At 41.9% G+C, this 26,588-nt stretch overlaps 1 protein-coding gene across 1 annotated transcript; it reads right to left on the reverse strand.

The window, feature by feature from the left end:
- Nucleotides 1-38: 38 nt before the first annotated feature.
- On the reverse strand, nt 39-24,425 carry LOC111978870 (protein wntless homolog). Its single transcript, XM_070448973.1, is given in 13 exon segments — nt 39-1,235; nt 4,371-4,524; nt 4,722-4,805; nt 5,996-6,139; nt 7,114-7,177; nt 7,290-7,387; nt 10,356-10,376; nt 10,379-10,526; nt 12,642-12,778; nt 13,007-13,168; nt 13,384-13,508; nt 21,211-21,483; nt 24,142-24,425. Coding segments are annotated over 13 exon segments (1,623 nt in total). The 5' UTR covers nt 24,248-24,425; the 3' UTR covers nt 39-1,128.
- Nucleotides 24,426-26,588: the final 2,163 nt, after the last annotated feature.

Here is a 26,588-nt window from a genome sequence, read left to right on the forward strand (position 1 = left end):
CTTGTGAATTTACTTTGAAAATATTCCAAAACTAGGCATAAAGTAAACGTTTTATTTAATTTAGCATAAAAAGCACAAAACTACCACGTCATAGTCATCTTCGAAGCTCAATTATYATCTTTTGTTGCCAACAGACAGTAAGTGATACAGCATATGCAAATATTTCATACAGTTGAAAATAAGCACTTTATAAAATATATATATCTACATCGTAACATAATGAACTTGGCGTTTCCCAAAAAAGGCCCTGTGGTTTGTAATTTTTTCCCCCACAATACAAAAAGGTATTATCCCCCCCACTTGGGAGAGTGATAGACAAGAGAACACAGTAGTCTAGAAAGTTCCATGGATGTGTACAGCTGAACGTGAGTGCGGACAGAAGTGACAAAAAAAGACAAAGATATTACTGACAACTTGCAGAGATATGCTTTCTTTTGACAGATCTTCAGAAAGTKGTCATCTTGGACCTTGTACCATGAGGCATTGACATACACTTATATGTCCTACTGGTTGTTTCAATCTAAAACTGCAGAGGCGGAGTGCCAAAAACAGCAGTCATCCAAATGTAGTTCTCTCTAAAAACCCAAGTAATGTTGTCTTCAGTGAGGCAACCAGTTACGCCACAATATAGTGCCTTGAAAGCCCACAATGTTTTTCCTGTAGTTGGATGCCGTTGCCACTGGACACTGATCCAATTTCAGATTTGCACTTTACCCCTAATGGGTTTGTTTAGGATTTGAGGGATGGTATGCTGATCCTAGATTTGTGAAGACAACATCTACCTGGAGTGTTTTGTTCCCTCCCCAACTACCTCATGACCAGCAGATGTGTTCTACATCCTTCCACTCCATCGCAAAGCAGATTTTCACAACCTGGACATAAGAGTACAGTTGTTCAACAACAACATTACAAACACTGATAGTTAACAAACTATGTCAAATGTCAAAAATGAATATACAATCTGGCCCCATGTTTGCAATGAAATGAAAGGACTAAAGGGCGACAGATAAAGTTGCTTTTGAACTTTTGGGACAATGTGGGGCACATGGGTAATAGGGTTAAAGGAAGCACAGTCACGGTTTGAGGGAGGGGTGTTTGGAGGTGGTTTGATGTCCAGGGGAGGGTGGTCTACTCTTGGGCCTCCTTGCCCGTCATCTTGTAGATCTCGGTGGGTCCGTCCACGTGGGTGATGGTGGTGGTCAGCTGGATGTCCTCGCCACTGGCTCCTGCGTCTCCTGCACAGAGACCAACACACAAGTCAGTATAGTAAACACAGACAGCAGTACATCTGGGTCATCTGCTTTGTGCTCATTAGGCACCAAATGGAAGAAAACAAAACTGAAACAGGGAGGAGCARGGCCGACTGCAGCCTTTTGGGKGCCCTAAGCGAAATTTGGTTGGGCGGGTCCTTCACCTCACAACATTTTAGTGTCCCCCATCTTGATAGTGGTGAAAAATTGGTAGTTTTAAAGTGAATTCCCTGCTATTTTACACATTTTGCCATGGGGTGGAGATACATTTTTGCGGTTTTAAAACAAATTCCCTGCAATTCTACATATTTTGTCATGACTTATGCCATCTTAATAAGATATCTGAGTGAGAATTACTAACAAATTCACTGGGGCCCCTGGAGGTCAGGGTCTCTGGGAACGTGCCCTGTGTATCGTCCCCGGTCGGTATTTGTCCATGAATACTAGAAGTTTAGATAGCTGGCAATCTAAAAATTGTTAGTTGACATAGCTAATGTAGTGTCTGACAGAGAAAAACTGCTGAGGCACAACCAAATTTCRAAATTGCACCTGATGTACTCTACTATTCTTACTCTCAATACTAGGTTGAGAACACGACTGAGTTCCCCCCAAAAAATATAAACAGTGCCTTGCCTTCAGAAAGTATTCACACCCCTTGACTTTTTCCACATTTTGTTATAACAGCCGGAATTTAAAATTGATTAAATTGAGATCTTTTGTCACTGGTGTACACACAATACCCCATAATGTCAAAGTGGAATTATGTATTTGAAATGTAAAAAAATACATTAAAAATCAATAGCTGAAATGTCTTGAGTCAGTAAGTTTTTAATCCCTTTGTTATGGCAAGTCTAAATAAGTTCAGGAGTAAAAATGTGCTTAACAAGTCACATAATAAGTTGCATTGACTCACTCTGTGTGCAATAATAGGGTTTAACATTATMTTTGAATGACTACCTCATCTCTGTACCCACACTTACAGATAATTGTAAGGTTCCTCAGTTGAGCAGTGAATTTCAAACACAGATTCAACCACAAAGACCAGGGAGGTTTTCCGATGCCTCGCAAAGAATGGCACCTATTGGTAGATGGGTATAMATTTTAAAAAGCAGACATTTAATATCCCTTTGAGCATGGTGACGTTATTAATTACACTTTAGATGGTGTGTCAATACACCCATTCACAACAAATATACAGTCGTCCTTCCTAACTCAGTTGCCGGAGAGGAAGGAAACCGCTCAGGGATTTCACCATGAGGCCAATAGTGACTTTAAAACAGTTAGAGTTTAATGGCTGTGATAGGAGAAAACTGAGGATGGATCAACAACATTGTAGTTACTCCACAATACTAACCTAATTGACAAGAGTGAAAATAAGGAAGCCTGTACAGAATAATACTTTTTCCAAAACATGCATCCTGTTTGCAAAAAGGAACTAAAGTAATACTGCAAAAAATGTGGCAAAGCAAATAACTTTTTGTCCTGAATACAAAGTGTTATGTTTGGGGAAAATCCAATACACCACAATATGGAGAACCACACTCCACATTTTCAAGCACAGTGGTAGCTGCATCATGTTATGGGTATACTTCTAATCGTTAACGACTGGGGAGTTATTCAGTATAAAAAAATWAATGGAATAGAGCTAAACCCTATAACTGCCTATTTATTGCCTTACCTCCCTAATCTTCTACATTTGCACACACTTTACATAGATTTTTTGATTGTGTTATTGACTGTATGTTTATTTATGTGTAACTCTGTGTTGTTGTTTTTGGTCGCACTGCTTTGCTATATCTTGGCCAGGTCGCAGTTGTAAATGAGAACTTCTCAACTGGCTTACCTGGTTAAATAAAAGGTGAAATATTTTTTTTTTTAAATAAGCTCAGGCAAAATTCTAGAGGAAAACATGGTTTCCTGCTTTCCACCAGACATTGGGAGATGAATTCACCTTTCAGCAGGATAATAACCTAAAACACAAGGCCAAATCTACACTGGAGTTGCTTACCAAGACGACAGTGAATGTTCCTGAGTGGCCTAGTTACAGTTGACTTTAATCTCCTTGAAAATCTATGGCAAGACTTGAACATGGTTGTCTAGCAATGATCAATAACCAACTTGACAGAGCTTGAAGAATTTTGAAAATAATAAATGGGCAAATATTATACAATCCTGGTGTGCAAAGCTCTTAGACTTACCCAGAAAGACTCACAGGTGTAACTGCTGCTAAATGTGATTCTAACATATATTGGCTCAAAGGGTGTGAATATGTATGTAAATTAGATCTTCCTGTATTTAATTTTTTATAAATTTTCACAAATTTCTAACATGTTGTTTTCACTGTCATTATGGGGTATTGGGTGTAGACGGGTGAGAGAAAAAAAAATCTATTTAGTCCATTTTGAAATCAGACTGTAACACAACAAAATGTGGAATAAGTCAAGGGGTATGAATACTTTCTGAAGGCACTGTATCATATTTTTTGGGGTCAGGGGCTCCTAAGTGAACATTTATGTCGCTTATGTCTGGAGCCAGCCCTGGGCAGCGGCTACCTGAACCTGAAGTCAATAAGAAAACTATCTTTTGAAAAGCATTTTAAATAGTCCAAAACGTTGACATATTTTTTGTCTGAATCCGCCRATATGTGTTATCTTTTTAAGACAGCTGTCATTTAACTTTTTTCTCCTGAACATCTTTTGTAGATCCAATTTTCCTTTCATTTCATGCTTCTGATTCCAGACAGTATACTTCATCTGCTGAAACTGCAATGCAAAAAGGGAAATCTAAACAAGCCTAAATATCTTACATTGAGTGATAAGTGTTTTTTTTAAATATGTTTTGCTTACCAAGCTAAATTATCTAAAGTCATCGGTCAACTTATTTCAAGACAAATTGAAATAGAACTTTGAAATGTAAGATAACATTTCAAGATAAAAATGTAAGATATTTTTCAAGATATTTGACCTTAACCGTCACAAAAGGAGACACTGTTGCGTGTTATTAKTTTTTCTGTACAGTAAAGTATATCAAGAATATTATGATACACTTAAATAAAATTTGACTTCCTTTTTGACCTACTGACACAGTTGACCATTAGAGGCAGCTGTTAGTTGGACTCACCGCTGGACTGCTCGTCTCCGTAGCGTTTGTGTGAGGGAGCATACAGGAACATGATGGCGAACACGTAGAGGTTCCACATGCCGTAGATTCCCGTGAAGAAGGCACTGTTCACCTGCACCGTGTAGTCTCCCCAGTGCCAGTGGCCCTCGTTCACCTAGACAATATGGGTTGTGTTCAATAGGTACGAAATGTWAGCAAAAACACTACAAAACCCTGTCCAATAAGAAACACTTCATTTTTCCAGTGCAAAACATTTAGCTACAAAGTGCCCTAATGAACATGCTTAAATACCTAATCCTCTCCAGAGGATTCTGGGATACCCCTGCAGTCAAAAGCACAGACATAACTCACCTGACTGATGATGAAGAAGATGACAGTCATTGCAGCACAGGTCAGAGTGACCAACATGAGGAACTTGAACCGGAAGATAAGGCCCTGAGAGAGGAAGTTTACAGTTACTATTACTATCCATGAAGATGATCCCCTGAGAGAGGAAGATTACAGTTACTATTACTATCCATGAAGATGATCCCCTGAGAGGAAGATTACAGTTACTATCCATGAAGATGATCCCCTGAGAGGAAGATTACAGTTACTATTATTATCCATGAAGATGATCCCCTGAGAGGAAGATTACAGTTACTATTACTATTACTATCCATGAAGATGATCCCCTGAGAGAGGAAGAAACTGGCTCTCATGAGGACCGCCACAGAAAAGGAAGACACAGTTACCTCTGCTGCAGAGGATAAGTTCATTAGTTACCCGCCTCAGAAATTGCAGCCCAAATAAATGCTTCAGGTTCAAGTAACAGACACTTTTCAAMATCAACTGTTTCCTCAGGAGACTGCATGAATCAGGCCTTCATAGTCAAATCGCAAAGAAACCACAACAAAAGGACACCAATAAGAAGAARAKACTTTCTTGGGCCAAGAAACACGAGCAATGGACATTWGACCGGTGGAAATCTGTCCTTTGGTCTGAGGAGTCCAAATTTTAGATTTTTGGTTCCAACCCGCGGTGTCTTTGTGAGACACAGAGTAGGTGAACAGATGATCTCTGCATGTATGGTTCCCACCGTGAAGCATGGAGGAGATGCTGTTTTGCTGGTGACACTATCAGTGATTTATTTTGAATTCAAGGCACACTTAACCAGCATGGCTACCACATTCTGCAGCGATACGCCATCCCATCTGGTTTGCGCTTAGTGKGACTATCATTTGTTTTTCAACGSGACAATGACACAACACACCGCCAGGCTGTGTAAGGGCTATTTGACCAAGAAGGAGAGTGAAGGTAGTGCTGTATTAGATGACCTGGCCTCCACAATCACCCGACCTCAACCCAATTGAGATGGTTTGGGATGTGTTGAACCGCAGAGTGAAGGAAAAGCAGCCAACAACTACTCTGCATGTGGGAACTCCTTCAAGACTGTTGAACAAGCATACTACATGATTCCATGTGTTACTTCATAGTTTTGATGTCTTCACTATTATTCTATAATATAGTAAAAATAAAGAAAAACAATTGAATTAGTAGATGTGTCCAAACTTTTGACTGGTACTGTATGAAAACACAATTTTAGGTGCACAAATGTATACTCAAACACACACACACACACAGACCTCATAGTGCAGGCGTCTGGCCTTGGACATGGCGGGCAGGGAGGACCTCTTCCCACTGATGTTGCGGAACACTTGGAACACCATGAAGCACAGGAAGAGGAAGTAGAGACAGGCACAGATCCCCGCCACGATGATGAACGCCATCTGTTATCAACCTCAGTCAAGGAGGGAACTAGCATGGTGATGCTAAAAAAAGCATAGCTTAATAAATAGTTACAATATTACTCAACAAACTGAAAAGGCTAGACTCCAACTGTACCCGAGAAATAGGACGGACCGTAACTAAAGCACCATTTAGGAATCGCTGCCCTTACTTTACATATGAACCCCCAGTCTTAGCTCAATGTACATTTTCCAACAGCCTGATAGAAACCCATGGCACGCTTACTTCTAGGAACACTAAATATAAMAAATGGAAACCTCTTCGACTGAAAGGTTCTAAAAGCTGGTGAATATGCCATGGTCTACTTCTAGGCTTGATAGAGATAGCTGTCTTTTCACAGGCCTTTTTTCTCCCACTAGACTGGAGAGTGAGCAAGAAAGAGAAGGAGAGAGAGAGAAAGAGGGAATGCTAGAGGGAGAAAGCAAGAGTGAAGGAGAGCGAGAGACGAACCAAGAGACTCTTGCTGCCACTAGTTTTTGATAGGGGGGGGGTTATACTGATGAATCGTGCATCACCTAGGCCTGTGGGATCCCCACTGCAGCTCTCCTCGACACCCACACAGAGAGAGAGAGCAGGCAGAGGGGAGACCCAGAAGAGAGATGGCCCAAGGCAGGAGTAGGCACTGCCAGYAACACTGAATTATTCCTCACTGCAGCACAGAACAGTGGTGAGGACCTCAGGGACAGCCTGTGACTGATGGAGGAGAAGTGCTCTGATTAATGTTAGCATGTCTCTGTCAAATATTGATATACAATCTGGCCCTATGTTGCAATGAAATGAGAGAGAGATCAGAGAAATACTAATACTAGGATAAACTGGGAGCTTAAAATGGAATATACAGTACAATAACATGGACACATTACTTTCAGACTTACAAGACTTCATCCCTAGTTTAGTCTCCCTTGGTCCGTCAACTTTCTAAGGTAAGGAGTAATCATAGTAATCTAAAGGATACAGCCAACTCAGTCCCCACGTCGGAAGCCCAAATACTGTAGAACGGGTTCTTCAATTGGACTCCCCTGGTGGGAAAAAAATATTTCAGAAATAGTCCCTGCAGAATTGTGGTGGTAACCTCGAAACAAGTTTTACTTTGACAGTGTGACGAAGGAAGTGTGTGTGTTTCAGCCTCACCTCTCACACATGTCGAAGATAAACAGGCAGAAGGAGCCGAAGACAATGGGTCCCACCTGCTTCCAGTAGATTGAGAAATGGTTCCTCTCCATCTGGTCCTGAGGGTAATGATAAAGGTGGGACACAGAACAGAAATACAAGAGAGGAGGGATGAAATAATAAAAGAGTTAGAAAACAGCAGTATCCTGCTCTAAACTAAACCATGTATCTACAACACCTTCAGAAAGGATTCACACCCCTGGACTTTTTACACATTTTGTTGTGTTACAGCCTGAATTTAAAATTAAATTGCTTTTAGATTTTGTCACTGGCCTACACACACACAACACCCCATAATGTCAAAGTGGAATTATGGTTTTAGAATTTTTTACAAATTAATAAAAAATGTAAAGCCGAAATGACTTGAGTCAATAAGTATTCAACACCTTTGTTATGGCTTAACAAGTYACATAATAARTGTGCAATAATAGCGTTGAACATGATTTTTGAATAACTACCTCATCTCTRTACCCCACACACACAAATATCTATAAGGTCCCTCAGTTGAGCAGTGAAWTTMAAACAMAGATTCAACCACAAAGRCCAGGGAGATTTTCCRATGCCTCACAAATAATGGCACCTACTGGTAGATGAGGCAAAACAAATGTAGACATTGAATATCCCTTTGAGCATAGTGAAGTTATTAATTACACTTTGGATGGTTTATCAATACACCTAGTCACTACAAAGATCGACCTCCTTCCTAACTCAGTTGCCGGAGAGGAAGGAACCTGCTCAGGGATTCCACCATGAGGCCAATGGTAACTTTACAGTTACATAGTTGAATGGCTGTGACAGGAGAAAACAGAGGCTGGATCAACAACATAGTAGTTACTCCACAATACTAACCTGATTGACAGAGTTAAAAGAAGGAAGCCTGCAAAAAATATAAATATTCCAAAACATGCATCCTGTTTGCAACAAGGCACTAAAGTAATACTGTAAAAAATGTGGCACAGCAATTCACTATATGTCCTGAATACAAAGTGTTAATGTTGGCGCAAATCCAGTACAACACATTACTGAGTACCACTTCCAATATTTCAAGCATAGTGGTGGCTGACTCATGTTGTCGTTGCTTGTAATCTTTCAGGACTGGGGAATTTGCATGGATAAAAAGAAATGGAGCTAAGCACAGGCAAAATCCTGGAGGAAAACCTGGTTCAGTCTGCTTTCTAACAGACACTGGAAGATTAATTCACCTTTCAGCACAACAATAACCTAATACACAAGGACAAATCTACACTGGAGTTACTTASCAAGAAGACAGTGGAKGTTCCTAAGTGGCCAAGCTACAGTTTTGACTTTAATCTACTTGAAAATCTATGGCAAGACCTGAAAATARTCTAGCGATRATCAACAACCAACTTGACAGAGCTTGAAGAATTTTGAAAATRATAAMAATGGGCAAATGTTGMGTAATCCAGATGTGCAAAGCTCKTAGAYTTACCCAGAAAGACTMACAGCTGTAATCACTGCCAAAGGTGCTTCTACAAAGTATTGACTCAAGGGTGTGAATACTTATGTAAATTGTAAATTAGATATCTGTATTTTATTTTCAATAAATTAGCAAAACATTTTTATTCAGGCTGTAACAACCTTTTGAATAAGTCAAGGGGTATGAATACTTTGTGAAGACACTATGTATGTAAATGAAACAAATCTACAATGGCCATATAGCTAACCATTCTTATTTGGTGTATACCACAAAGGGCACAATACTATGACAGACCTTTCCTTCTCTAACCTTTATTTAACATAGCAGATAGCAAGACATTAAGCAGCATTAAAAGGTTTTAGGACTATGGATACAAAGTCATCCTAAGTCCATGGATACTAATTCAAACCGCTCGCCCACACGGTGCCATACACATGGTCTGCGGTTGTGAGGCCGGTTGGACGTAGTGCCAAATTCTCTAAAAACGACATTGGAGGCGGCTTTCTGATGTAAAAAGTGCTTTATAAATCAGTTTGATTGATTAATTAATTATGGTAGAGAAATTAATTATTAAATTCTCTTGCAACAGCTCTGGTGTACATTCCTGCAGTCAGCATGCCAATTGCACAACTCCCCAAAACTTACACCTGTGGCATTGTCTTTAGTGACAAAACTGCACATTTTAGAGTGGACTTTTATTGCCCCAGCACAAGGCACACCTGTGTAATGATCATGCAGTTTTTATCAGCTTCTTGATATGCCACACCTGTCAGGTGAATGGATTGTCTAAAAGTAGAAAGGCTCACTAACAGGGATGTAACAAATTTCTGCACAACATTTGAGAGAAAAAAGCTTTTTGTCCATATGGAAGATTTCTGGGAGCTTTTATTTCACTCATGAAACAAGCGACTTTACTTTATATTTTTGTTCAGTGTATTTGACCCTGATGGTCATCTATGACATTTGAACATCTTGAAGAACGATCTGGCCTTAATGGCCATGTACTCTTATACTGTAATTCTACCAGCACAGCCAGAAGAGGACTGGCCACCTCTCAGAGCCTGGTCCTCTCTAGGTTTCTTCCTAGGTTCCTGCCTTTCTAGGGAGTTTTTCCTAGACACCGTGCGTGCTTCTACATCAGCATTGCTTGATGTTTGGGGTTTTAGGCTGGTTTTCTGTATAAGCACTTTGACATCTGCTGATGAAAAAACTGGTTTTATAAATACATTTGATTTAATTTGAAAGGCAATGTTACCACTTTCGCGTAGACTTTCACAGTTAACGCTACATATGTCAGCTCGATTGGAAATTACCTTTTAAGTCAACCACGCTACAACGGAGAGCTTCCGCGCTACAGATTTTGGTCAATGGATACCAAGTCACTGGCTCAATGGATACCAAGTCACTGGCTCAATGGATACCAAAGTCACTGGCTCAATGGATACCAAGTCACTGGCTCAATGGATACCAAGTCCTGGCTCAATGGATACCAAGTCACTGGCTCAATGGATACCAAGTTACTGGCTCAATGGATAACCAAGTCACTGGCTCAATGGATACCAAGTCAGTGAGAAGGTGAAGAGACAGACCATGAGGTGCTCGCGACAGGAGAAATGATCCAGAAGGAGAGCAGCATGGCGTAGAAGATGCCCTGCCGGATGTCCCCGAACAGCAGCATCCAGGTCCAGTTGAACCCCACAGAGAACCACTCCACCGGGATGTTGATGAACGTCATGCACAAGCCCAGGGCAAAGATCACCCTGSAGGACACACCATCAAYTGGATCATTATCAAAATCATTATCATCACCACCATCATGATCAACATGATCATCGACATAAATAGAAATAGCAATCATCGTCATTAATAGCATACTGCATTAACATAATGCTCACAATCAATATAAATGACTATGGACATTACTTTCTTATAATTCAGCAGAATTGTTAAATGGTTGGGTTCAGATAATTTAACAYGTTATTTCAACTCAACATAGCACGGAAATGTAACCGGAGAACTCATAACATGGGGAGACTCCATAGTCCACCTCCCCAGCCACTTTGATAAGTCACTGCTGATAAAATAAATAAATATCAACCTAATAAGGCTTCTCTGTTCAATTGCTGCAAGTCTCTGCATGCTGGGAAAGATGAAAGGATAATTGCAAAGAGGACGGGGGGAAGGGAGGGGTGCGGGTGAGGGATAGAGAGGTGGGTGTATTGCAGGGAGAATGAGGGGTGCAGTGYGGGCTGAGAGGTGGGTGTATTGTGKGTGTGGATGACGGTTTGCAATTGACTCTAAAAACATTAATCACATTCCAGAAGAGTCTGCAGCGAGAACCGTTCCGGCATGTTCTACCGAGTGAACAGTGTGAGACCACATTGGGCTGGTATGCAGGGAATGTCCTGCACTCTGCGAATATACAGTCAGGAGAGAGGTGTGTATAAAGAGCACTTCAACTAAACAAGCTGCAGAGAGCCAGATAAGAGGCMTCAACCTCCAGTACATCCTGGGGAAATAAAAGTACTAACTCAATAGAATCAAAAATTGCTTTAGTGGAAACAAACTTCAGGAATAGACTTAGTCAGTGTGTGCTGCTGCCATTGATACACTTATTCCTCCAGTGTTTTATATTCTTCCAGGAAACCTTGCCAAGTAGTTCACCAGCAAATAACAGTTAACTACTGACAATGGCATTAATGTACTTTCGGTTTGAAAAGAGAACCATATCCTGGGGCATGGTGGTTATTGAGTTGTTCTGTTTTTAAAAGTTCTAATAAAACCTAATAATCCACCACAAACAGTCAAGTGCTTTAAACAAATCCGGTGTCAACCGCCTTGCGCATTCAGTCAACTGACTTTTCTTACATAGACAAYAACGTAACCTTGGCCCAGTTCCCACGAATCCCACCATCAGAGCGACAGCAGGAAGCCTAAGTACCTATGAGATGCATTTCCCCATTACATCTCTCTTGTTAGCTTTAGGAATAAAAAGATTTCCATCTCGACACCTCTAAGGAATAGCATGACGGCTTCACCAAAGCTTTTACAGCATGAAATAAATAATCTCCTCTCCACAAATAGAGTTCGAGGGCCATTTCCTGAGAACTCTGCAGTCATTTGGGAAGGAGGGCTCTGAGCCGAAGACCAAGGACAAGATGGAGAGAGCGAGGAAACATTGAGGTGGAAGTGTTAGTTGAGTGCTAAAAGACTGTTACACGCTTTACGCCTCGAYGAATGTTCCTGTGGTTTTGAACGCAGCGACATACTGATACGCTCTCCCCTCACTGCAGGGGGTAAACTAAACTGACCGTTTAGCTCTCTGCATAGGGTATCGTTCTACATTACAGTGGTAAATCATTTCAATCTGGTGTTATCATTTTTGCTTGAAAAAGCTACATTTGGTACTCATTTTTATTTAACAGTGTAGCTGCCCAACTGCAGCTCTAGGATCAGTTTAKCCTTTTAGATCATTACGAATGCATGCACAAGGGGGAGCTGATCCTAGATCAGCAATCCTACTCTGAGATGCTTTGTGAATATGTACCCAGGACACTGCACACTGAGATCTGACCTAGATGCACAGTTCATCCATAGTTAATCTAATGACATGTCTCCTCCTGTACTAATGTTACCATAAGCACTAGGCCTAACTGGTATCCACTGGGGTTACTGTGTTTGACCCTGGCTGAMGGTTTGACTTGTGTATCGCTAGGACAAAGACATCCATGCATTTTGGATTAGAGATCAATTCACACACACACTGTGCGCAAGCCCACAAAGCAACCAATGGACAACTGAACTCTATTTTGACGCCAAATTTGAATAAACAAACATCCCATTTACAGTCCAATAAACAATATGGCCGGCCTTACTTTTCCAACAGCACAGGGGGTCGTGTCATCAGGGTGATGCGTCTCCAGTACCACACCATGATGATGAGGATGCTGGGTGTGAGGAATGTCTTCATGGCGAACCACACCTTGGTGAAACCGCCGTTCTGATGGATACCCTGATAGGATGGGAAATTAAACCGTCAGCCACAGTCTTTCACACAGTTCATTTCAACATCTCGTTTGCCCATTTTGACCATCAGTTTGGACAAAATCGAATTTTCACACTTCGGCCGTATGAAGACTCCATAGTAAAGAATATTTGATAATCAAGGATATATTATAGTCTCTCCCAACCGAGAGGAGAYGGGGCGATCTGGAAGAGATGTGTAGTAGAGAATCCTCACCACCAGACGGATGTCCTTGATCTCGCCGATGCCCATGTTGATCTTCTTGCGTTCGCTGACAGGCAGGCGGATGTTGAGGAGGTAGTACTTGTGGGCCACGTTGCCCAGCTCCATGAAGGGCAGCAGGTCACACTCATAGTAGCGCCCCTCGTTCTCATACGTCTGCAGGACACAAGATAAATGTTAAGAGATATCCGATTGGACAACAACTCAACTTATATGGATTTTTTCTTTTWCACAAAAATAAATCTGATGAGCTGAAACAATGAGACTTTGAGAGACTGATTAAGACCTGAAAAATCAAGTGTGAGCAATCAGGTGGCAAAATTAAGCAAAAGCCAAAGGCACAACAGATATTGAGGACTGGAATTGTTTACCTTGGTGGTGGTGAAGTTGCAGCTGAGCTTCCTCTGTTCTATGGAGTGGGCCATCTCTGTCCACTCACTGAGCGTGTCATCTCTGTAGGCCAAACCCACGTCAATGGTGGCCAGTGCTCCATCCTCTGTAGGGGGAAAACGTCAACATATCACACTTTAGGGCGATCTGAATGTTCAAAGATTCACAAATATACCAACTACCAAACTTCACATAGATACCAGTTATGGAGACTTCATTACAAATCTATCCGGTTTTTGATCTATGCAGGTCTTAACAAGCAAGATCAGCATTGAAGGGGGAATTTGCAATGAATCAAATCCGACGCAGCCAAAACACGTCGGATTTTTACAACTTTGTTTCTATTGAACATGCCATACAAATAAATGCATTTTTATTAATTATATGAAGAGTGCCTTGGTCCTCCTTTCTTTTTGATGACCAATTTACCTCTTTTACCAAAGAGCCCCTTCTGTCTACCAAATGTACTATTGTGTACCTTAGTAGCACCTCGCTTCCTCCTCTTTCTACTAGTTAATCAAATTCTCTATTTACACCTGCTCAATTTAAATTTGTAGCTTTGACATCAATACATCTGTGTAAACCAGCGATGACTGGGATGAAATAAGTCTCTGGTGACAGACAGTCATGGCATTTTGGTAAGAGGCTAACTCTCAATTATCCAAGGAGGTTTACAGCGGTCCCCGTCCTGGCTTATCAACTGAACATATGGATTGCAGCTGGCTCCATGTGAACTACAGTCGAGACACTGTTTTAAAGTTTTAAAAGTTAAGAATCCTTGCTTGCGATACGGTTTTGGAAACTATTTGGATTTGAACTTTCATACCAGTGAGAAATAATTTTTCAAATACAAAAGATACACTTACTGTACGGAGTTCGGCAAAGTTGCATCTGACTGTTTTCACACAAGGCCTCCAGCCGAGGCAGGACACATCCTCTAACCTTATGATTGCATTTCCAATGAACCACTCCACATTTCCGGCTGGATAGCATGAGTTTCTCAAAATACAGCCGGATGCAACTTTACTAAACTGGGTACAGTAAGTGCATATTTTGTATTCAACWATTTTTTCTCGCATATAGGAAAATTACAAATGTTTCAAAAACCGTATAGCGTTGCAAGGCATATTTGCGATTGCGAAAGAGTCTTTGGTTAGAGTCGGACAGTGTCGAGCATTTGCCTAAGGCAGCATATAGCTATGTGGAATGACCCAATGGAACTGGAGTCATGATAAGGGGTAGGGAGAGGCCAGAGGAGGAGCAACTTCTGGAGCTATGAAAAGGACACACATCTCTGCTAAACATAAGATCTGATAATAGCAACACTGGGTAATTTTAAGGCTGTCAAATCAGTTGACACATCATTCACTTTCACTTAGTGTGAATGAAATGTTATAATTTCCCAAGGTGTATACATCAACAACCATTAAAGACAAYGAGTGCACGTCTAAACTACTCCAAAGGCTACAAATGTGACAATGGGCTCATTGGGCTGATGAAAGGGATAGTTCAACTCATGTGTTATTTTACGCACAATTTTTTTTTAACGTAGCTGCTGTTCACACTCCGCCTCCCTTCACGTTTAGCTCTTTAAAGCCAACTTCTGCTTGCTCAGGCAATGTGAACCGGAGGCTCCGTACAGAGGGTGAGGCAATTGCGTTACCGCCAAAGGGCGAGCTCTGTACCGCATCGCCGTGCCCCTCAAATGTTCTAACAATACGGAGAGCTCCGTACAGCTCCGCATTGGCATGATTGGTTGACAGTAGGTGGGGGTGGGAGGTCCTGTATAAACAAACTCACAACTTCCTTCACAACAGCTCTTCAATGTGAAGCGCAAGAAGTATGAATTCCCTTAATTCTGCAGAGGCCGTATCACAATAAATGCAGACATCGGATTGACCACGYAGTGGCCGTGCAACCTCTTCTGAATCATGATGTAGCCTGTCTCTGCATTATATTTCTGAACAGCTGAAATAAAAACCCTGAGGCGATTTGAACGAACATTCCAAAACATATATATTATGAAGGCTACAACCTTCTCGGTCTGTCTGTTGTCATGTATATTGCAGTTGCTGAAAAATAACACTACTTGACTGCCTGTCTGCCTCCTGCGCAGCTTATGTTTGCAATGATGATGAAAAAATAACATTCAATCGCTAATTGTCTTGCTGCGTTCCAACTCTGCAGCCGAAAGTTCTAGGCAGCCGGGCATGTATCCCGATCGATAAAAAAATAATGTGACAATGGGAAAGTTAGTTTTGCGTTGCCCGGTGACATTTTTTACTTTCACCAGGTAGGCCAGTTGAGAACAAGTTCTCATTTACAACAGCGACCTGGCCAAGATAAAGCAAAGCAGTGGGACAAGAACAACAGAGTTACACATAAACAAACGTACAGTCAATAACAATAGGGRAAAAAATGAAAAATCTATGTACAGTGTGTGCAAATGTAGAAGAGGTAGGCAATAAATAGACCAGAGGCAAAATAATCACAATTTAGCATTAACACTGGTCCCGTGTGGCTCAGTTGGTAGAGCATGGCGCTTGCAACGCCAGGGTTGTGGGTTCATTCCCCACGGGGGGACCAGGATGAATATGTATGAACTTTCCAATTTGTAAGTCGCTCTGGATAAGAGCGTCTGCTAAATGACTTAAATGTAAAATGTAAATGTAACACTGATAGATGTGCAAGTAGAGATACAGCGGTGCAAAAGAGCAAGATGGTAAGTAATATTATGGGGATGAGGTAGTTGGGTGTGCAATTTACCTAGTAAAGACTTATAGATGACCTGGAGCCAGTGGGTTTGGCGACGAATATGTAGTGAGGGCCAACCAACGAGAGCATATAGGTCGCAGTGGTGGGTAGTTTATGGGGCTTTGGTGACAAAACAGATGGCACTGTGATAGACTACATCTAGTTTGCTGAGTAGAGTGTTGGGGGCTATTTTGTAATTTACATCGGCGAAGTCAAAGATAGGTAGGATAGTCAGTTTTACGAGGGTATACTGATATCGTGGAGAGAGGAATAACATGAAATCGGCTAGACTACCTGTTTGTGTCTTGCTTATGTTTCAAATACTGACAAAGTTTGTACGATCAAGTTGATAATGCATATTGTGTAAAACATGTAAATAGCTGGATGTAGCCTACTCAGCTCCTGAAAAAAGGACATGAAATCACACTGATGCGTACCAGGGCATGGAATGCAATTGTTAGAACAGTGTCGTGTACAACATTACATTAGTAGGCTACACCAGTGACCAAAGGAGATCAAGGAGGGGCAGCGGAGCACTCGACACAGCAGCTACGTAGACAGCAGAGTGGGCACCTGGCACAGCAGCTACGTAGACAGCAGAGTGGGCACTCGACCCACAGCAGCTACGTAGACAGCAGAGTGGGCACCTGGCACAGCAGCTACGTAGACAGCAGAGTGGGCACTCGGCTACGTAAAAATGTTTTATCCTGCACATGCGCAGAAATATCCCGATTTTTTTTGCCTTGGGAAATTGGGATACAGAAACTCCATATCCATAGCCACTCCATTTTATGTCCTTAAAGTTACTCATTTGATCGTTTGAAGTATGAAAACTGAGAAACTTTCAAGTTGGAGTGAACTGTTCCATCAACCTTCAAAGTATGCAGGAAAGAAACCATGTCATCAAAAACACTATCAGAACAGATGCACCAACAGCTCACATCGGCGTGCTGTTGATCCAGAAACAGTCCAGGGATGATTCCTGATCTGAAACATTTCCCTGTTGAGGGGTTTAAAGCTATGTACGTAAGGCCTCAAGTTCAGTCTACTACACAGTAGGCAATGATACTATAGCGCTGACTTGAAGGTGAAACCTTTCAGAGCTGAACCTGGTTAAGTGCTTTGAGAAACGAAATGTCAGTCAGAATGCCAAGACAGGCTTTAGATCACATTGCAAAGGCAAAGTGTTCTGTCCTTCCTCCTTCCAAACAGACTCTTGTGCGGTTATGAAACAAGCTGGAGAACACCGAAAAAAAACCCGGTGGCCTGACCGGGAGAAGAGAGGAAAGGGGGGGGGGGGGGGGGATATTGGCAGTCCTCTCTCTCCTCGAACCCCTCTATCCCTCCCATCTCAAGCAAACACTGCCAAAGATTCTGAATGTCAGCTTACCGCACACAAACATTCCACCCCAGTCCAGCAGCCATCGCCACAGTGACTAAGCCTTCTCAACAGCTGTGTTATTGCTGGACCCCTGCCAGGGGTGATTGTTGCCGGGTAGAGTGGGGTGGGAAGAAAGACGGGCAATTCATCTCAGGGACCAGCTTTATAACACCAAGTGGGCAAGGTGCTGTTGGGGGGCTTCCTTACGCATTCCGCAATAGTCATATGACTGAGGAGTAGAATCCCCTTACCTTTGGCGTGGTACTGTCTAAAGAAAGTGGTTCTGGTTGAGTTATAGAGGCCATATTGTCAGACAGAGCTCTGCTTCTTTGCTTACCAGTCAGCCAGAGAGATTTAGATGCCATGAGAAAGTAATAACCTAGAGCTCTGTCAATAGACTGCTGGAACTCATTTTCCTTGATCAAATTAGCACTCCGCACCTTATTAATGTAACAGAGGTTGTTTGCAGAGCTAGCCTTGCATGAAGAGTATTCCTGCCTGAGACTATCTGACCTCTGTTTRGACCAAAAAGAGACCTAGAGCTCAGCGAACTAATATGATCTTGAGTTGCAAAGACAACCTGGATTTGTGATCAGTGACACTACAGCTACACGTTTCAGCACTGAAGTTGAATACGTCGTTTGATATGCAGCTGCTTGACATTTCCGTGCCGGTTGTCTAGCTCTCCTCCCGCGGCTCGGTCATAGATGGCTGTTGACATCAGGGTGATCATTAGGCCCTTGCCTCAGGGCCCGGGGCCAGCACATTAACACTGCTGGCAGATGATCAGAGGTAGTCTGCCCGGCCCCAGTGACTCAGAATGGGGTGGATAACAGTCCCATTCCACAACATCTGGTTGGGTGGAATTGTGGGACGGGGTGGTGAAGCAGACTGATCTGGCAGCGCAAGCTGTAAACAACAATCATTTCATGCTTGGGACATTCACTTTGTTTTATGACGACATATTGATGAGTACACACTGAAACATGACTATAGTCTATATGAGAAAAAAACTGTATAAACCTCACTCAGAATTTAAGTTTCATTGTCGTAAAATGCAGCTTCACTAATCTCCCCATCTGAGATATCTACTGCAGCCCTCATCCTCCACATACAACGCCCGTTCTGCCAGTCACATTCTGTTAAAGGTCCCCAGAGSACACATCCCTGGGTCGCACGTCTTTTCAGTTCGCTGCAGCTAGCGACTGAAACGAGCTGCAAAAACACTCAAACTGAACAGTTTAATCTCAATCCCTTCATTCAAAGACTCAATCATGGTCACTCTTACTGACAGTTGTGGCTGCTTTGCGTGATGTAGTGTTGTCTCCACCTTCTTGCTGTTGTCTGTGCCCAATAATGTTTGTACCATGTTTTGTGCTGCTACCATGTTGTGTTGCTGCCATGTTGCTGTGTTGTCATGTGTTGCTACCATGCTGTTGTTTTCTTAGGTATCTCTTTATGTAGTGTTATGGTGTCTCTTGTTGTGATGTGTGTTTTGTCCTATATATATATATATATATATATATATTTTAAATCCCAGCCCCCGTCCCCCCAGGAGGCCTTTTGGTAGGCCGTCATTATAAATAAGAATGTTCTTAACTGACTTGCCTAGTTAAATAAAGGTTAAATAAAATAAAATCAAGCGTACTTTCACAACATATCTTTGGTGAGAGGAAGATGTTACAGAGTGCCTCATGCCCTGCTGTACAACAGGGTCCCCCAACCGCGGGGGATTTTATTTGGCATCCCCATGTTCTCTGAACAAAAAAAATAACTTTTTTTTATTGTTGGACATAACACCAGCAAATCAGCTCTGTAGATTTAAATTTWGAAAATCTGTTCCAAAGTATTCGCACGCATAAGAGATATTTGTGATCGTATACAAATGTATGCAAGGTTTGAAATTATTATGTTTTAGTCAAATATTATATCCGTTTGGACTTCTTGCAGTCAATTTGCAGTCTACAAATGATTTATAMTTATGTTCCAGCCCCCTAACCCCCCACGCAAGAAAAATAAAAGGGCCCGCGGCTGAATGGAGTTGATGTACAACCGCTGCTGGGCCAGATAGAAATCTGTTACACAACATAAGAAGCTGGGCTCTGCCTCCCTCCATCCCAAGGACTCCTGGAGCTTAAAAGAGTCTGTGTTCTGATCACTTTCCCAGGCCGGCCCGGCCCACCGATCCCCCTTCATTAGTTCTCTTTGTTATCCCTCTAATCCCTTCTTTCACAGMCCCAGACCTGGCGCAGCGCCAAGCGCCGATCTGCCCAGTCAGTGTCGCCCCCTCCTTTCCAACCACATACTAAGAGATATTACACTCGCTACAGTGTTAACAAGTCAAAGAAGGGAGAAGCAAGCCCAAATCCATATAACCTTTCCCTTAATCCCAGGCCAGAAGAGGGTTGCCGTGTCTGAATCCTTTTCTGAATGTGAGAACTATGCACACCTCCAAATCAAACCCTCATCCCTACACCTAGGATGTTCAGGTAGATCTGTGAGAACAGACTGGATTGATGTAAGAACAATGGTGACCTTTTCCCATGTATATAGTACCATATTGTAATAGGTATACAGGAAGTGCATTGGGTTCYAGTTGGAATTGGGAACAGATCTGACTGATACCATGTTCGGATAAGGATGTGGTCTGAACGTAAAGGAATGTTAAGAGGATACAGGGAGGTGCAGTATGTCTGCTATGATGAGCAAAKGGATGGGGGAAAAACTAGCCTTCATCAGATCAGGGAGGMGCACAATTGGCMCAGCGTCGTTAGGGGAGGGTTTGGCCGGAGTAGGCCGTCACCGTAAAATAATAATYTGTTGACTAGTTAAATAAAAAAATCTAACACCTGCTGCTGAAAATGACTCAATATTTCAGGGCTTTTGTGTTTGTTTTCTAATTTTACATTGACCTCTACAATGGAGAGTGAGAMACTCATCCCCAACTCTCACTGAGGGACGAACCATGTACCATGTTACAAATCGTCTTGGGGATAGCCAGGAGAAAATGGGACAAATTTGCCCAGCAGAGTGTTATTCCACTTCATATTAGGGAATTGCAAAGCTATCAGCTTCCAAATTGAGACAGCCCCCCACAGTTCGAGTTTCCCTAACTAGCTGTTCTATAGAGACTATAAGCCTCTGACATGGATCCCTGAGGCTTGTATCACTAGGGAGAACCAGCAGCACATCAGTCATTGTCAGGCCTTCCTCTCAGCGTGAGATACATCCAATCCACTGAGAGGAGAGAAACATTCCTCAGGGGCCTCACGCGGTCAACACAATAGGCAGGACAAAAGCAGCCAACAGCCTGAGGTGACGTAGAGGGAGACTAATATCAGCAGCATCTATAGACACATGAATAGTTTAGAATTGGATCCACAGAGAGTGTAGAAGACAAAGGACACATACTTCAGTGGTCATAGAGCTGCTTGGACTGGTGAGTCCTCATGAGTCATGATACAACACAGACAGACAAACCAGGCGGAAAGATAGACAGTATCCAAAGACAACARACAGACGGACAACAAAAACACACAAGATGGAGACACGACAGCACACAAAAAAAGACAGACAAAGATCAACAAGGTAAAAATGTCAGACTCCTGAAATAACACAATCGACACACAACAAACGGCAGCCATATTGAAATCTAACAAGAAGTGTCGCTCACCTATCTGGTTGTACATCTTGAAGGCAATGTCAAACTGTAGGATGACCAGCATAAACTGGAACCAGGGGCTCATCTCTTTGTTGGGCAGGGGGATATGGACGGCAAATACAATGTTGTTTGCCTCGATCTTCTTGGCCATGGCCTCGTCAAAGTCCCGGATCTTGTCGCACTGATTAGGGCCCCAGGGCATGAACCATTTGGTGCTCTGATGGTGTTTGACCGTGTCCACACACTTGGTAGCCAGGTAGTGGACTGCTGTGGTGGGGCTGGGAGCTACAGGGAGAGGAAAACAGACGTTAGACTGGGTAATTGCTTGCTAGGTTACTGCCCAGTTACATTGGTAGCTACCCTAGATACATAAGTAGTCCTATTCATCTGTCACCTTTTGTGTAGAAAAAAAATATCTATATTTGATGAAATTAGCAGTAAATTGTATTTGGGGGATTTAAATGGTAATTTTTGGTTGCTGACCACATCGTTCCACAATTTTATTGTGGTTCTTATTTCAATGCTCYATGTGTAACCTTTTATTATTATGCTGAAAAGTGCAATCATGTGGAATTTATAAGTCCATTGGTTCCCGAGTGGCGCAGCGGTCTAAGGCACTGCATCTCAATGCAAGGGGCGTCAATACAGTCCCTGGTTTGAATTCAGACTATCACATCCGGCCATGGTTGGGAGACCCATAGGGCGGCTCACAATTGGCCCAGCGTCGTCCGTCATTGTAAATAATAATTTGTTCTTAACTGGCTTGCCTAGTTAAATAAAGGTTACATTTTAAAAATCTATAACGTGTAGCAAAGTGTGTATATTTTCAGTGAATTCATAGTTAGGCTAATGGTAAAGTTGAAAACAAYCAATTTCCAAACTCATAATCAAAGCTTTGTTCTGGAGTTTAAGATGTGTCATACAGCTATCAAGCTCAACAAAGTAAACATACATGAAGACATTTTTCTATGGTTTTTGTTTATTGTCAAAAACAGTCAAATAGAATATCACCCCAAAAAATTAAGTTGCGTTTTAGATCAAACCTAGCCAAATCCTGCTTTAACAAAGTGGCAATTATTTCCAACCATGTTGACAGAACACCCTGTAGCAAGGCCCAATCCTTTTGAAGCTAGCTGTCGGGAAATGCCCCAGCACACAATACTGTAATGTATTGGTAATAGGTAAGAACRAGGTCCATGCCCTCAGGGCTAGAGAAAGACGTCAGCCACGGCCAAAAAAGCATGAGTGACTTCYCCCTTCATCAATATATCCCCCTAAATTCAGGGATAATTAACAAATCCCTGCTAGGAATACATCATGCCACTATAATCAATGATTAGCTCAAAGGGAAGTCATTTGAGACACCTACAACAATCCAATGTTTCACATTAGTTACATACGTGCTCAAATATCATACACCTTTAACGATTTATCCACATACGAAAACAGTTAAAACAAGGAAGCATTTCCGATTGCGAGGCCCTGATCTGTGCAGATGGTCTCCATTACCAGCTGATGTCGAGCCAATTTATTTACTCTCAATAGAGTAACTGAAAAAACATACCACAGCATAAAAGCACCCTTGAGGCTAGGCCTTTGGCACCCGCTTCATAAAACTAATCAGGCCATCAACTATTTCTGTGTGTGTGTGTGTGTGTGTGTGTGTGTGTGTCTTCTTAACTAGGTGTGCCAGTGTCACCTCACAAAGGACTACTCAGGAACAAGCACACAGACACACCAAATTGAATTAAACCAGCTCTACGGAACCCCTCAGAGTTCAATTATCCTGGGACCCTAAGATTCCGGGCACACACCGCTCCTCCAGTTTCTACCCTAGTGTGTCCGCCTCTCTGCCCAGTGACCTGATGCCGTGTCGGAGTTGTCCAATAACRGGGAGACGAACGCCTTTCTACTCAATTACCCTGGCTGGCCCCGGCCACCGAGCAAATACAAAAGCATCAGGCTTCATTAAAACTATCTAAGGCAGGAGTGTCCCAAACAAGCTCATTTTTTATCAGTAGCCATCCAGCTCTGGAGAAGAGACTGACTGAGTGGAGAAAGTTTCCCCCCAAACTAACTAGAGATAGGAATCTGTAACAGGCCTCATAGGACTCAACTATTGTGACTTTGAGTTTGTGTAGGAGTATCTGTGTGAGTGTGTAGGCACATGGGGAAAAAGCTGACAGCAACTCTGATGTAGTACTTGAGGCAGAACACAATTTTGACAGCTGTGTGTGTCAGTGGGGAGTAGAGCCATGCAAATGGAACCAGCAGGAGAAGAGGAAATATGCAATGCTAAGAGGGGTTTGGGATTTGAGGGGGATGCAAGGGKGGGAAGAAAGAGATGGTGCCTGCCTGGGGCCACGGAGGCAGACTTAAAGGAGGAGAGCAAACATTCTGTATTGAATCACAGTGAAGTTAAAGATACACACCAATTCCTATGGTCTTTTACAGGAATAGAGTTTATTCTTATTGGAAAAACAAACTCATACGCCAATTAAAAGTGAATTAACTCGATACTTTATAATAAGTTCTCTGAAATAGGAAAGTTGTGTGTGTATTAATGGCAAATGTTAAAGTTTCAAGAGCACATTAAACCTTGCAACGTCAATACAGAGGAAACGATTGAGTTGGAGGCGAATACTTTGTGTTTCTTAAAACTTTGAAGAGTTCAAAACTTCGTTAAAGGCTACATTGTTAAAGTTACATAGGCAAAACTTTAAGGCAAGCCCTACAGTCGCCATACTGTTCCATTTTATAACAAAACATAGCAGTGATTTTAAAGAATTACCATCCTCTCTAAAATGATATTGTCTAAAGAACTAAGTTGTTTTCATTATTTGATACATAAAATATTCGATCTATAAATCGTGGTTATTCAACCGCATAACAAAGCCAAAGGTTGCAACATAAAGGAATACAATTGGGAAAAACCATGCTTACCAATCAAGCCTCCGACCATAAAAGAAAACGCTTGGAATAAAAGCAGAATCACTCCTACGATCASCAACTTTTTGGTGCTCATGTTTTCAATAATTGCCCCGGCCATCTTAAAAAGTTGAAGAAAAATCACAACGAGTAAGAAATCGAGAAGAAAGTCACCGCATCTAGCTAGTACTCCAGCAACCAAGATTGAGGAAGGCTAGCCACGCACTGACTCGCTTGCCTTTCAACTTCGAAGGACTAAAGCAGAATCACATGACGGAATAGCACCCCTGCCTATCGCTGCCGAACACTACACTGAAGGATCTGTGGAGCGCCGCCGCATTGCAATAGAGGTTCATAATGCAGGTTACCGAGTCACTAAATGCCCGAATAATAATAGCCCCCATTGTGTCAGGGCCATGCAAAGGAATGTTTTCAGTGAAGCTCGAAAAGTGTTCTGATCTTAACTTGATTCTTCCCTTCTTTGGAAATGTTAAAAACTATATTAGTTCATAAATGTTCATAGCCTTAATGTGTGACGTTTAATGGATAAGCTTATACAAAATGTTTCCTAAATGAAATGAATATAGGATGAAGATATTTTATGCAAATTAATTGAATGCAAAGTATGGACTCAAGCCCTTTATGCAAATATTAAAGTCTATGCACACTATACAGTTTTGTAGTGTGATCCCATCTCTGTATGCTGTGCCTAAGACAGTCTATGCATTTTTTATACAGTACTGGAGGGAGGCGAGATGCAGCGCGCGCGCAATGAGTGGGTGTATCTGGCACGGGCGCAGTTGGTAAGGCAGAATAATTTAGTGTCCCCATGCCACTTTACTTGGTGAAAAGAGAAGCCTAGTCAAATAAAGATATAGGCTACAGTGAGAGCCCCGTTCACAGTGACAAGGGTGCACAACCTGGTCTCGGAGCATTTCGTATTATTCTGTACATAAATCCCAGATACTCCTGGGTGCTCCTGGGTGTTTTTTTTTGGTGTGTGCCAACTTTACACCTATGGATTTTGTGAGGTCAGAAAGATTCCTAGCTACTGTAGTAGGAAACCTGGGATACATGTCGTTCTAATATATTATGGTGACGTACCCAGGGCTTAATTTTATCCTGCCAGAACAGGACTGGCACCTCTCCATTTTGGACTGTTTTGTTCCRGCACCTATTTGGCCRGATCCGGTACCTCTCCAGGCCTAAAAAAATATGTTCACATTTTGCTATGTAAARATTCTAACAAAAGCGATCAAAGTTTATTAGATTTGCCTCTTCGTTTGTTAATTATTCTGCCTACACAAAAAAACATTGTGAAAAAGTTGATTTTCAGCGTGGGCTTAATCACCTCTTTAGGCCCATGCTGAAAATCTACTTTTTCACAAAGTTTTTTTGATTCAGGGTTGGGCCAGCCCGGGTTCATKATTTACAAAACATTGTAACCTATGTTTGAAACCAACATGTGGCCGTGGCTGTGTGAGAAGCGTGCCAGTATCTCTCACATAACTAGAATGAGATTAACTTTATATGATCTCTCTCCCTCTCTGCTCTAATAGACGTGAGCCTGCAACGCTCATCTCTCCAGCGTTGCACTTCATCATTTATTTCCTTCTAGAATYGTGCGATGGGTTCTGAAGGAACTGCAGCACCACAGATACATTTAAATACATTTGCAAAATGTATATAATTACTGCTGTCTGTTCAGAAATAAATTAAATCATTCAGAATAGCCTACAACACCATAAGGCCTATAATTTAGCCACAGAGGATAAATGGCTTATTTTTACAAATAGGCTAGCTGCAGATTGTAGCCCAATAACAAGGAATAGCCTACAGTCTGGGAACACGAGGCAAATCTGTCAGTGAAAAAAGAGCATGCAGACAAAACAGGCCTTTAGCAATATTTCAAATACAATCGAGGGAAAACACAGGTTGGAAAGCAAATGGCTCCTGCTGAAAAGAGAAGATTCTATGCTGTAGGCTACCAAAATATTTGATCAACTTCCAAAAATGGAGATAAGCTTTCGGCATGAGCCCATCAGCCATCACCAGAGAGTGAGCTGAGTATCATTGGGTGAGTCAGCGAAACTGGAAAGCTTTTTTAGGACTATAATTTCCTCCTCATATTGTAGCCTACAATATAATTGTCTCCACACACATAGACCTAGGCTATTGATGGATTCAAGACAAGGTCGTTTTTATTGAACTCAGTGTCAAAGTAGCCTGCCATTTCGATCATTTATTTGTGCGATATTAAAAAAGTTTCTGCCAGCCTCAAATCATGTAAAATTATGTAGAATTGCATGAAATGTATTTATAAAAAAGCTACATTTTTTGGKGACCTTAGGATACTAAAAATATTCCCCATGTGTACAACTTCTGTAAGTGCCTCTACTCTATGGCTCTATGCCACTTTTTTCTCATGCGTTCCTGGACCTCAAAACCTCAGAACTCCCCAG

This window comes from Salvelinus sp. IW2-2015, linkage group LG19 (assembly GCF_002910315.2).
Source record: "Salvelinus sp. IW2-2015 linkage group LG19, ASM291031v2, whole genome shotgun sequence".
In the NCBI taxonomy this organism is placed as follows: Eukaryota; Metazoa; Chordata; class Actinopteri; order Salmoniformes; family Salmonidae; genus Salvelinus; species Salvelinus sp. IW2-2015.